The sequence below is a fragment of the Suricata suricatta genome, chromosome 8 (genome assembly GCF_006229205.1).
Source record: "Suricata suricatta isolate VVHF042 chromosome 8, meerkat_22Aug2017_6uvM2_HiC, whole genome shotgun sequence".
NCBI classification, from domain to species: Eukaryota; Metazoa; Chordata; class Mammalia; order Carnivora; family Herpestidae; genus Suricata; species Suricata suricatta.
In genome coordinates, this window is record NC_043707.1 from 140,786,196 (window position 1) to 140,799,108 (window position 12,913).

Sequence of the window (12,913 nt, forward strand, 5' to 3'; positions counted from 1 at the left end):
ATGTGCATGTGTACCCACGTGAGCACACGTGTACACGCACGCACTTGTCCCGACTGGTCACCGGAACACACTCGCTCTCCTGGCGAAGAGAGTGCTGGCCACGGCCGGCTCTGGGAGGTGGGCGATCTGGTACTTGCCAGGGGGAGCTCACCTGCGACACTTGTTACTGATGACAAAAGGCAGCCTATTTCTGGTCTCTTCCTAATATTTTACTTCAACATTAGACCCTGCAAGGCTCACCTGTTTTACATGCAGTTAAAAAAAACAGTCATAATGAAAGGAGTAAATAATACTGCTTTTGACGCTAGTTAAGCCTTCTGTTAAATTGGTTTCAGTCGGGTAAAAGTATGTCCATTCTCCTTTTTTTAAACTCATGTGATTTTTTTATGGGTTTGTTGTTGTTGTTGTTGAAGTGTTATTAACGTACGGCGGCACTAGTTTCCAGGGCACAGCGTGATTACTCAGCCGTTCTGTACATCGCTCCGGGCTCATCGTGGTGCCGGTGTTCTCGCTCGCCTTCATTCCCTCTTTCCCCCACGCCCCTGCCCTCTGGCGACCACCAGTTTGATCACCGTGACTGTCCTTCTGAAGACAGGCTCCCTGTGACCTCATCCCTTCTGCCCTGCATTAGCTGCCCCGCTCCGGGCGCTTGGGGGTGATTCCTTCTTGACTTTCTAACTTCTTAAAGTGGAAACTTAGATACTTTTCAAATATAAGCGCTTGAACCTATAAATTTCCCTCTAAACGTAGCTTTAGCTGTATTCAAAGTACCTTTAAAACATATTTGATTATTTCTTTGATTCATGGGTTACTTAAAAGCATGTTGCTTAATCTTCAAGTAGCTGGAATTTTCTTAGATAACTTATTACTGATTTATGATTAAATTCCATTATGTTCAGAGAACATATTCTGCACCATTTCAGTTCTTTTCAGTTTATTGGGACTGGTTTGTAAAGGAGCAGACGGTCTGTCCCAGGGGCCATGCCGCACGCACTTGGAAGTCGAGGCTGTTCTGCAGGTGCTGGGCGGGGCTCTAGGGGTGCCCTTCTGAGCCAGAATTCTTGATACTGTTCAAATCTTCTGTATGTTTATTTCTGTAAATTGCTGGGAGAGGATTTTTTTTTAAAGGTTTGTTTATTCTGAAAGAGAGCAAGAGGAGAGAAAGAATCCCAAGCACGCTCTGCCCTGTCAGTGGGGCTCGAACCCACGAGCCAGGAGATCGTGACCTGAGTGGAAATCAGGAGCTGAAAGCTTAACCAACTGAGCCCCCCAGTCGCCCCTGAGGGAAGATGTTAAAGTCTCTGATTATGGACTTCCCTCGTTCTTTCTCCCTTTAATTCTGTCCATTTTTGCTTTGTATATTTTGAGCTCTGTTAGTAGGAGTACGTGCATTTATGTTGTCATGTCTTCCTGACGAATTGACCCTCTTACCATGATGAAAGGTCCCTTTTCTCTCGGAATATTCTTTGTGGTAAGTCTACTTCATCGGAGGTGAACAGTCACTCCAGATTTCTGTTCATTGTTTCTGTATATTTTTTCCATCCGTTTTCTTCCAACATGACTGAGTCTTCATAAATAGGACCCATTACAGACAGCTTACAGTTGGGTCTTGCTTTTATCTGTCCTAAAGGTTTCTGCCTTTTCACCAGCACGGGGCTCACTTCTGTGTCGTGTTGGGTCAGGATAGTTGAATTTAGCTGTCACGCCACCACCTGCTTTGCTTTCCTGCCTTCTTTTTGTTTAAAATATTAACCCAAATTCTTAGAATCCTAGCTGAGCTTCTCTATTGGCCTTTTTAGTTTCCTCTTTGGATTAATTTTGAGTGGTTTATCTATGGATTACAGTGGACATTCATAATTTTTCATGGCCAATTCAGAGTTAATATTGTATCACTTCATATAAAATTCAAGAACCTTGCAGCCAGAAGGGCCCATTTTTCTGGCTTCCTCGTTCTTCCTGACGTTTCCTGGCTGCTGCATCTGTGTGCCTCTCCTGTACATGCTCTTCTCTGTTGGAAGAGATTCGAATTGTCTTTTACATTTTCCCAATATTTACCATCTCTGGTGCTCCTGCTTCCTTCCTGAGGCTGGAAGGGAGGGTTCCCTTCAGCCTTATGTGTGTGTTTTAGGGTTTCTTACAGTTAGTGGAGGTCTGCTAGCAGTGATTACTTCCGTTGTCATTCATCTGAAAGTGTCTGTTTTCCTTCATTAAAATTGTTTTTCTTAATAATTTATTTATTTTTGGGAGAGCGCAAGCAGAAGAGGGGCAGAGAGAGGGGGACCGAGGATCCCAAGCAGGCTCTGTGGTGATAGCAGAGAGCCTGATGTGGCGCTCGAACCCACAAACCACGAGATCATGACTGAGCCAAAGTTGGGTGCTCAACCGACCGAGCCACCCAGGTTTCCCTTCCTTCATTCTTAAAGAGGTGTTTTTTTTTCTTCAAGATTTTATTTTGTTTTTTTAAAGTAATCCCTATACCTACCATGGGGCTTGAACTCACAACCCCGAGATCAAGAGTCGCGTGCTCCACCGACCGGGCCGGCCAAGCACCCCATTTTCCTTCATCGTGAAGAGTCTCTTTGCTAGATATATTGGTTTCTGGGGTTGACGGGTTTCTCTCTAAGCATTTTAAAGATTTTTCTTCGCTCCGCAGCTGTGGGACCGTGTCGTGCCTCTGTGTGGTTGTCTCTGTGCTTCCTGTGCTTCGGCATCTGGAATCTGTAACATTGTGACTTTTACTAAATTTGGGACATTTTAGGTCATGTCCTCAAATACATCTTCTGCTCTGTCGTCTTCTCTCCTTTTGCACTCAGATTTGGTCCTTTCAGACCTGTCCTCAGGCTCATGTGACTCCCGTCACCTCCAGTAGTAGTCTGACCGCCTGGCAGCCTGTGTGTATCAGATGTTCTGTTTCAGGTTGTAGAAGTTTTGTTTACTCCTTAGAAAATAGTTCTTGTTTTTTGCGGATCGCATCCTGGATGGCGTGAAGCACCGCGCCGCGCCCTTGTGTCCTGTCCGGTGGCAGCGGGAGCCTCGTCACCCTCTCCTGTCCGCCAGGCCGTGTGGAGCCTGCTCTCTGCCCGAGTGGTTCAGATAGAAGCTGTGAGTGCTGAGGGCGTCCCTTCTGTGGCTTGCTTTCTCCTCTCTAGGTTTTCTTCTTTCACTTTCCGGCCGTGGCTGCCCACAGATCTGTCCACTGGGTACGCGAGAAGATTGGACATGGATCCTACCCACGCGGTGTCACAGATGAGGACCTGCCGTAGGAACAGGCCTCCAGGGGCCTTTCTCTTCTTCCAGGCGGAGGCTCCTCTTTGCTTTTTCTGCTTCCTGAGCCTTTGAGGTGTGTGTTTGTTGTAAAGATTCTATTTTTTGGGAGTCTCCACGGCCAGTGTGGGGCTCGAACTCACAACCCTGAGATCAAGAGCCACCCATCCCACCCACTGAGCCCGCCAGGCGCCCCTGCCTGTTTTCTTTCTGGAGCTCATTGTAGTTTTCTGTTGGGAGAGCTGCTCCCGTGGGCAGAACGGCTGCCCCGCTGCTGGGAGCCACGCGAGCCGCCTGCGTCTGTCCAGTGCGCACACTGCAGGGGTCACTTCATTTCTAACCTGACGAACTTCGAATCCTTAAAAGTATGCATTTTTGGGGCGCCTGGGCAGCTCAGTCTCTTAAGTGTCCGAATCTTGGTTTCAGCTCAGGTCATGATCTCTTGGTTTATGAATTAGAGTCCCATGTCAGGCTCTGTGGTGACAGAGCAGAGCCTGCTTGGGTTTCTCCCTCCCTCTCTCTCTCTCTCTCTTTCAAAAATAAATAAACTTAAAAAAATACATTCTTATAGCTTACCAGTCTCTGATTTATAATTAGATTCAGGATATTGACTTCCATTTATAATTAACGATTTAGATATTTTAATATTGTGTTTGTTGAAACAAAAAACGAAATTTGTATTAGAGGAAATACTTAAAAAATTTTTTTTCTTCCTATATCATGAAATTTTATTTCCTGGGAGTTGAGTAGTTTCTTAAAAGGATTTGGCTGCTTAAGAGTACGTGTAACTTTCTTCAGACATGATACATAATTTTTCAGCTTCAAGTCAATATAGTTAAAATCAGATAAGCTTAAAATAGCCTTGTTTGGGCACCTGGGTGACCTAGTCAGTTAAGTGTCCGACTTCAGCTCCGGTCATGATCTCCTGGTTTGTGGGGTCGAACCCATCGGGCTCTTGCTGACGGCTCAGAGCCTGGAGCCTCCTTTGGATTCTGTGTCTCCCTTGGCTGTACCCACCTCCCTCCCTCTTTCTCTGTCTCTCAAAATTAAATAAACTTAGGACTCCTGGGTGACTCAGTTGGTTTAAGCATCCAACTTTAGCTCAGGTCATCATCTCGTGGTCCGTGAGTTTGAGCCCTGCGTCGGGCTCTGTGCTGACAGCTCAGAGCCTGGAGCTGCTTCGGATTCTGTGTCTCCCTCTCTCTGCCCCTCCCCAGCTTGCACTCTGTCTCTCTCTCAAAAATAAATAAATATTTAAAAATTTTTTTTAATTTTTTAATTAATAAACTTAAGAAAAATTTAAATAGGCTTTTTTAGTCAGAGGGTAAAGGGTGAACCTTTAGTGGAGTCAACACACTTGAGGGTTTGCGAACTTGGTCTTGTCTTAGACCTGAGGGTGTGATCACTTTGGGGTTCATCACTTACAATGCCTCTCTCTGGCCTGAGCCTCAGGTTGAGAACTCTTGGTTAAGCCCTGGGTGGGACATTTTCTTGTAGAGTCTTAGGAACTCGGTTGCACAAAACACACCAGTGAGCACTGCTGCCAGCAGGCGTGCTAGGAAACCTCCTCCTGGCCGTGTCTGTGAGCCCTAGGTCGGTCCATCACTCAGCCTCGGGGGTAAGGCGCTTGGGAATCAGTTGTGTGCCTTTCTCGTGAAATATAAGGGCCCGCGTGGAACAAACAAGTTTCTCACACCACAGTCCATTTCGCAGGTTTTGTAAAGTCTTTGACGGTATTTCAGAGAGGAAACCGCAGATGGTATTCAGTCCTCCAGAGTAAAGATGCCCTTTGGAAATGGCCACTGGACAGAATTCACAGTAATTGAGATGGGATTTTTATTATCATTGTTACAAAGGTACAACATGCAGAATATAATTTTTCGAGTGCTGTTCTGGTGGAAATAATAACATGAGAGAAATGAGGAATTCCCTAAAGACTCCCATCCGAGGAAAGTGTCAGGCCCGGTGTCACAGACTGTTCTTGGAGCAGGTGCCCGCACGCTGCCAGGAAAGAACGGACACCGGCTTTGCGCGGTTCCTCCCTTAGTAAACCTCGCGGCAGCGTGGGCGCACCTCCCTTCCTGGGCTCGTTCTGGTCACGATGGCCACAGATGCGGAAGCATCGGATCTGGGTACGGCGTGGTGTGGCTGCTCAGCGACTGCCTTCCGTGCCTCCCAAACCGGCTGTGGCTGCGGAAGCGTCCTTTCCTAGGGACGGTCTGTTCATGGAGTCTGAGGCGGGAGGTTTTCTATTCATGCCGAGGCACCGTGGACCGGACCCACTGTCTGGGGAGCTTGGCTGTGGGGCGAAAGATGTGTCCCCCTAGTTCTGCAGAAAGAGTCATGATGGGGCTGCTCTTTGGCACCCTTTCCCTTGGCAGCTTAAATGTGACATGTGCCCTAGGCCTCTTGTGTGCCTGTCACACAGTCTGGGAAACACAGGTCCCGCTGCTGGCTCACGAGTCTCAAGGACCGTGCCCGGGGTCAGGCTGCCTGATGCCTGCTGAGCCCCGGGGCTCACAGTGCTGTCTGGGCAGCGGATGTGCCTGCTGCTTGGCTTCCCGCTGATGGCTCCATGGACCTCCTTTCCCTCTTGCCTGCCTAGCAGCCCCAGCGGAGCGAGAGCCACTAGTCCTGGCCAGGCCTGCCATTGGCCACACTGGATCCCGTAAACCCCCCCCCCCACCCCTCCCCCTTGGATTGATTGCCTAGATCCAGACCTCAGACCGTCTTGGAAGGATGATCAGACTTTGCTGAAAACCCTAAGACCCGAGAGGTCGAGCCACACAGCCCTGTGAATGCATCTGAAGGAGTTTCTAGTCTGCTTGGTCTTCATCTGATTCCGGCCTCCGGCATCCACCTTCGTGGTCGCCGCTCGGGGATTGTGAGCCCCCCTGACTCCCTACACAGCCCTTGCTCGCCGTTTCCTTGCCTCCACGTCTTCGCATCACTTGCTGTGTCTTCTTTCCCTCGTTGGCGAACTTCTTGAACACTGTGCTCTCGCTGTCGTCTCTGCTGCCCCGCGGTGTCGGGGGGGACGTGCCCCCTCCAGAGCGGGAGCCGCGGCCGGTGCTGTGCGTGCTCACGGTAGACATCTGGGGAAATGCCTTGAAACTCTCTTCTTCTGTGTGTTTTCTTTAAGTGTTTATTTTTGACAGGCTGAGAGACAGGGCACGAGCAGGGGAGGGGCAGAGAGAGAGGGAGACGCAGAATCCGAAGCAGCCCCCGGCTCCGAGCTGTCAGCGCAGAGCCCGCTGCGGGGCTCAAAGTGACGAGTCGTGAGTCATGACCGGAGCCGAAGTCGGCCGCCTAACAGGCTGAGCCCCCCAGGCGCCCCGCCTCTTCGGTTTCCCACCTAGAACCCGCCAGAACCGTGCCATGAGAGTCACAGCGCGCCGCGGGGCGTCGGACAGCTTGTCCGCAGGGTGAGCCTTCCCGCCGGCGACCGGGCTCGAGCCTGTAGCCATTTTCTCGGGACAGGCCACTTCAGCTAGGCCCTCTGGTCTCGGGGGCCACGCGAGTCGCTTTTCTGCACACGTCGTGCCCTCGGCCGGCGCCGTCTCCAAACAGGGACGCGAGTGTGGCTGCTTCTCTGGCAGCGGTTCCCAGGCAGCGCGCGTCCCCCGGGCCTCAGCCGGCAGCGCGCCCCGGCCTCCCCGTCGGCCCGGCCTCCACGTCGGCCTCGTGGCAGGCCTCCTCTCTCCGGACTGCGCGGCTCCCGTGTCCCTGCGCCGGGCTGTCCCCCAGCATGTCTTGACACTGCCGTCCGTGGTCTCCACGAGGCACATGGGGACACTCTTGTCCAGATGTGGCATCCATGTTTGTCAGGGTCTGTTTTCCCAGCCCCTCTGTCAGGCTTCCGGAGGACAGCAGCCCCGCTGGCCATCACTGGCTGTCACTGTGGGGCACACGGCCGTCCCTGAGAGGGGGTGCCCTGCCCCTGAGCCAGCCACCCTCCGCCTCCGGCAGGGGCCCTGTCCCCCCGAGGTGGCCCCTCCCCGCACACTCACACACACACTCACACTTACCTCCGGTGGGAGCCGTGTCCGCCCGAGGGGACGCCATACCCCCCACACGTGTATACACAAGCCCTCCCAGGGAATTTATTCATTCTTCAGTTCAGAGATGGTAACTGCCACCGGTCATTCAGGGCTTAGTGCCCTGACGGCTCTGCCCCCCCGGCAGTTCTCTGGGACCGTCCCTCGTCAGAGAACTACGTGCCGGCTAGCCACTGAGGGAAAGAGCTGCTGATTCGTGATTTCCGAGCCCACGTTCTGCAGCCACTGGCCGCATGCAGCCCGGTGGCCCCTGTGAGGCCATCGGAGGTCACGGAGTGCCCTTAGGCCCTTCTGTGGGCCGGCCCCGCCGTGCGGCCGCCACGCTCCGGCCACGGCATATGTATTAGACGGGCCCCGTCGCAGGGCTGTCGGAACTCATTAGCCTCGTTCCAGTTTCCTTTGGAGAGGAAAAATAAATTTATAAAAAACAGAATACTTACCTGGTTATCGTTTCTTCCTCTCAATGTACAAATACAAAGAGGACCAAGAAATGAGTTACCAGATTGTGAGCAGGCAGCCCTGGCTTTAATTAAAAGTAATATTTGTGTATGTTTTGAAAACTCACAGTATGGAAAATCAGGAAACGAGCGTGGAAGACCAGCCTCCCCGGCCCCGCCTCCTGCCCTGCCCCGGGCACGGACCACCTTCCTCCTCTGCGCTGGCTGCATCTTGCTCTGCAGTGTTTCTGTGGCTTCCTGGTGCCACCTCTTGTTTCATGAACGGGGCCGTTTCCCACAGTCTCCTTGGCTCCTAACGGCTGCTGCCTGCTGGCCACCGGAGGCCGCGACGAGGCCGCGCCCAGTTCCCAGCTGACAGGCGGCATCCCATCTCTGGCTCTGGGGGTGGGGGGCTCATGCACCGCAACCTGTGTGAGGCCCCGGGTGGACAGAGACCATCTGGGAGGTCCTGTTTCTTAGGGCCTTTGACCTAGGTGTGCCCTGCCCGGCCCTGCATGAGGCACTGCTGGTGCCGAGTCTCCACGCCTCTTGTCCCCCGACTTCAGACGGGCTGAGGCCTCTATGGTGCCGCGTGAGGACCCCTCACAGGGCGGGGCTGGGCACCAGGGCTGGCTTCCGGAAGGGAGGGCCGTTTGAACTAACTGGAACGTTGGAAGAGCGCCTGAGAAGCAAGTGCTGTTCTTGGAGAGGAACTTGGACAGAGCCTCAGCAGCACGGGGGTCTGGGACCTGGGGTGCACTGAGCAGCTGGGGGCCAAGGTCAGATGCACAGTGTGGATTTGTTATCCGGTGATCTTTCTGCGCAAGCCACTCCTCTCCTAGCTGGGCGTTGATTCGCCTGTGGGGTCCCTGGCATCCCAGTGGATGGATGAGGCATGACCTCTGAGAAGTGCTTGACCACACTCTTCTCTTTTCTTTTCTCTTCTTTCCTTTTCCTTTTCCTTTTCTTTCTTTTCCTTTCTCTTCTCTTCTCTTCTTTTCTCTTCTCTTCTTTTTTTCTTCCCTTCCCCTTCCCCTCCCCTTTCCTTTCCTTTCCTTCATGTTTTTTATTGGGAGAGAGAGGGAAGGAGGGAGAGAATCCCAAGCAGGTTCTGTGCTCAACACAGAGCCCAACTTGGGGCTCGATCTCATGACCGTGATGCGATCACTGCCTGAGCCAAAATCAGGAGTGGGTCACTTAACCGCCCGAGCCACCCAGGGGCCCCCACACACCCTTTTCTAGGCACATGGCTGATACTTAAAAATTGTCCTCTGGGGGCACCTGGGTGGCCCAGTGATAAAGCGTCCAGCGTTGGCTCAGGCCATGGTCTCGCTGCTTGTGAATTTGAGCCCCTTGTTGGGCTCTGCTGATGGGTCACTTGACTCGGAGCCTGGAGCTGCTTCAGATTCTGTCTCCATCTCTCTGCCCTCCCCCGCAAATATAAATAAGCATTAAAAACTGTCATTTACAAATATTTTGGTAACATTTCTCAGATAAATGCTTCGTTTCCCCTGTATTCTTTTACTTTCCACACCCAAACCGTTCCATGGGTTTCTTCTTTGTGTATATTTTGTTTTTAATTTTACTAATCTGCCCAGCGTCACACAGGGCACTCGTGTGGACTGGGAGGGAACATTCGGGGCACACGTGCATGGGTGCCCTGTTCTCACAAGAGGGGCCGTGCTGCTGCACCCTGTGTGGCTGCCTGGCCAGCAGGGACAGGGGTGGCTCTGGCACCATCCTGGCCGGCCTGTGGGCGCACACTTTCAGTGGGGGCGGGGGGCAGTGTGTGTCCTTAGAATCACATACAGTAGAACAGAATTACCAACCGTGGTGTGCAGAGCTGATTAAGTAGAAATCCTTATGTGTAGGTACTGAAAGATTGACTTTCTATTTTACCTTCCCTCATCCCAAAAGCTGATCAAGGTTGGGGATCCCAGTGCCCCACCGCCAGCGTCCCGGCTTCCGCGCCACAGCTCTGCCTCGCTTCCCACACGCTCAGGTGCCATACGGCCATTTCCATGCCAACTTGCATGCTCAGGCTGGCATCCTGTAGAAAACCCCACTGCCCCACTTGGTGCCCTGACTCCGGCTAGCTGTGCCTTCCTGGAGGATTCAGGAGGCCTCTGCAGACCACCCCTTCCTGTGCCTCCCTCTGGGGGTATAGGGAGGGGGAGAAACACCCCTCTCATCACGTATATGTTCCAGATGCCCACAGGGCTGCCCTCTAGGGGTCAGAGTAATTCTGTGGGAGAGTGGGTGAGTGTGTGGAAAGGGAACCCTGTCCCCGCATGCCGCTCAGAGGAGCGGGGCAGAGACAGCAGGTGTGCCCGTGAGCGGGGCGGGGGCCACGCAGCCTCTCTTCTGGGCTGGTGTCCGCCCGGCCCGGCCTCTGGGCAGTGCGGCCTTGGTCACGCGCTACGGGGTGGGGGCGGGGCCGCGGGTTCCCCTCGACGTGGAGGCTCCAGGTGTGTCCATCCTGCTGGACCTCAGAACTGGGGGCAGGCCTTGCAGATCGGGGTCATCATCTGGTTTGTTTTCCAGGTTACCTGTCCTGCTGCCGCTTCCTGGATGACAATCAGATCGTCACCAGCTCTGGGGACACCACCTGGTGAGCACCGCACACCACGCCTGTCCCCCACTGCTCCCCTGAGACATGACATTAGTCAGGCCATCTTCCATTAACTCGAAGTGGCCGTGAGGCGTCAGACACCAGTGCTCGAGTGAGGAGTGAGTCCGTTGTCCTCCTGGTAGACTCTCAAGTTCAGACTTAATTTTGAACAACGAATGGCTGATTTGTAGACCTCGAAGCTACGGCTGTGCGTGACTTGCCTGCTTTTCTTGCCCTGCGTCTGGGCGACAGTCAGCAGCCCTTTGAGGGAGCTGTGGACCGTGAGCGAGCGGAGGGCAGGGGCTCCCGTTTCAGGTGGCCTGTCTCGGGCCGCCTCAGCTCGAGCTTTTCCTGTGCAGTTCGACGCCCATGTAAGTCACCTCTAGACGTTTTCACTTGCGGCACCAGAGCGCACAGTTGGAATGAACATGAGGCATTTTAGACTTCAGCCGTCCTGGGGGGCTTTTCTGGGCTTTTGAGGCACGATGTGGCAGCACTGCCTTTGCCGGGTCCTGACCCCCGTGTCCAGCCTGTCCTGTTTACGAGGTGGCCCCGTTGTGCCAGTCATACAGGTTCACAAAAGATCATTCGGCTGTGATAATTTTTGGAGGAATTTCTCTATTAGAAGGGAAGTTTTTAAAGCTGGAGTCCTGGGCATGGCTTACTTCCTGCAGCCCCCCAGGCCCAGCAAGGAACCCCCCGCACAGTGCGTGTAAATGGTGTCGCTGGATTCGCACCTGAGCCAGGTGTCCTGGGGGGCTGGGGTGACCCGAGCAGCTCTGGGCGGTGGTGCTTCCTGGGGCGCGGAGTCCAGAAGCGGCTCGCGCAGACACCGTCGGGACGCCAAACTCAGGGACTCGCCCGTGTCTCCGGGGAAGAGCAGTGGGACCCGGGCCTTGCTCTGAGCCACTTGTGGACCTGGTGTTGTCTCCGTGTCCTAGCCTGGGGCACCCCAGAGGGCAGCGAGCTGGCCGCGGCAGATCTGCCCTCTGCCGTGTGTGGGGCACTGGCCCGGGGCACAGGCCGACGCTCCCCTTCGCTGGTGTTTGAGTTGGTGAGGGGGTAGCGGCTGCTCCAAAGCCTGTGGCTATGTTCTCTTCTTGCTTGGGTTTCCCTTCCAAGCTCAGCCATGTTAGGACATTTAGATCTCCAGTAAGAGCACAGGGCTCACTGTGTCCCTGGGTGGTTTGGAGGACAGTTTGTCACGTGACTGCGTGTCTGACAAAGTGAGGTGACTGCTTGTTGTGTGCTCCTGCCGCAGTGCTCTGTGGGACATCGAGACCGGCCAGCAGACGACCACGTTCACTGGACACACTGGGGATGTCATGAGCCTTTCTCTCGCTCCTGACACCAGACTGTTTGTCTCCGGTGCTTGCGATGCTTCAGCCAAACTCTGGGATGTGCGAGAAGGCATGTGCCGGCAAACTTTCACCGGCCACGAGTCCGACATCAATGCCATCTGCGTGAGTTGGGGTTCAGCTGCGGGTCGGGACCCCTTGCCGGCCGTTAGCCAGTTAGATTACTTTCCGTGTCCTGCGGAGCACCGTTCAGTTTTAAACGTTTCCGGGATGAGATGTCTTTTCTACGTAACTGTAACCTGATTTACAAAACTCCCTGTAGGAAGCTTAGACGTGATGGGGCCCGTCGTCCTCGTGAAGCCTGCTGATTCCGTGCCGACTGCTGGTCGCACAGACATTGGTCACGGGCCTGTTGGGTGCAGGGACCTGCTTGCAGCCCTGGGGCGAGCCAGCGATCAGTGCCCGGGGCTTCCCTCTGGTTGGGAGACAGAGAAGCCAGTGGTTAGCCCAGTCAGCACAGCCTCTTAGGAGTGGGGAGAGGGGACAGAGGCTGAACCTTGAGCAGGAACTTTGCACCCTCAGTACCCTCCCCATGGTTGGGGCACAGCCAACTGAAGGAGCCTCCCCTTTGCCAGGTCATCCTGGCACGAGGGGGCTTGCGCGAAGATGTGGAGGGTGGCATCTGCTTGGTGGGGGCCAGGCGTCCCTCCCCCGCTTTCCTGCACGAGGCCCGTCCGGCGGCTGGCGGCCCTCAGGGGCGACCACACTCTTCCTGCTCCCTGGGAAGACAGGTGCTCAGGCAGGGAAGGCTACTCTTTGGGGAAGACAGCCACTGTGCCCGCCCAGCACCCACGCCCTCACTCCGGTTGCTCTGCCACCCGGTGTCTCCGGCAGTCTGGTTCCTGCTGACCTTCCCGTCCTGTGCGGGCAGCAGCCCTGCTGTGGGGCGGCCCAGTTTCCACTCCTTCTCTTTGTGTATTTGCATACTTGCTTTCTCTTTCTAGTTCTTTCCAAATGGCAACGCGTTTGCCACTGGCTCGGACGACGCCACCTGCAGGCTGTTCGACCTTCGCGCGGACCAGGAGCTCATGACTTACTCCCACGACAACATCATCTGCGGGATCACCTCCGTGTCCTTCTCCAAGAGCGGGCGCCTGCTCCTCGCGGGCTACGACGACTTCAACTGCAACGTGTGGGACGCGCTCAAGGCCGACAGAGCAGGTGGGCGCCGCCCCGGAGGACGGA

At 54.3% G+C, this 12,913-nt stretch overlaps 1 protein-coding gene across 2 annotated transcripts in view; it reads left to right on the forward strand.

The window, feature by feature from the left end:
* GNB1 (G protein subunit beta 1) overlaps positions 1-12,913 on the forward strand; it is a 40,887-nt gene that overhangs the window by 26,021 nt on the left and 1,953 nt on the right. For both annotated transcript variants that reach the window (XM_029949488.1, XM_029949489.1), the window contains exons 8-10: positions 10,304-10,370; positions 11,632-11,833; positions 12,673-12,889. In XM_029949488.1, the coding sequence (XP_029805348.1) occupies positions 10,304-10,370; positions 11,632-11,833; positions 12,673-12,889 (486 nt within the window). The remainder of the gene's footprint in view (positions 1-10,303; positions 10,371-11,631; positions 11,834-12,672; positions 12,890-12,913) is intronic.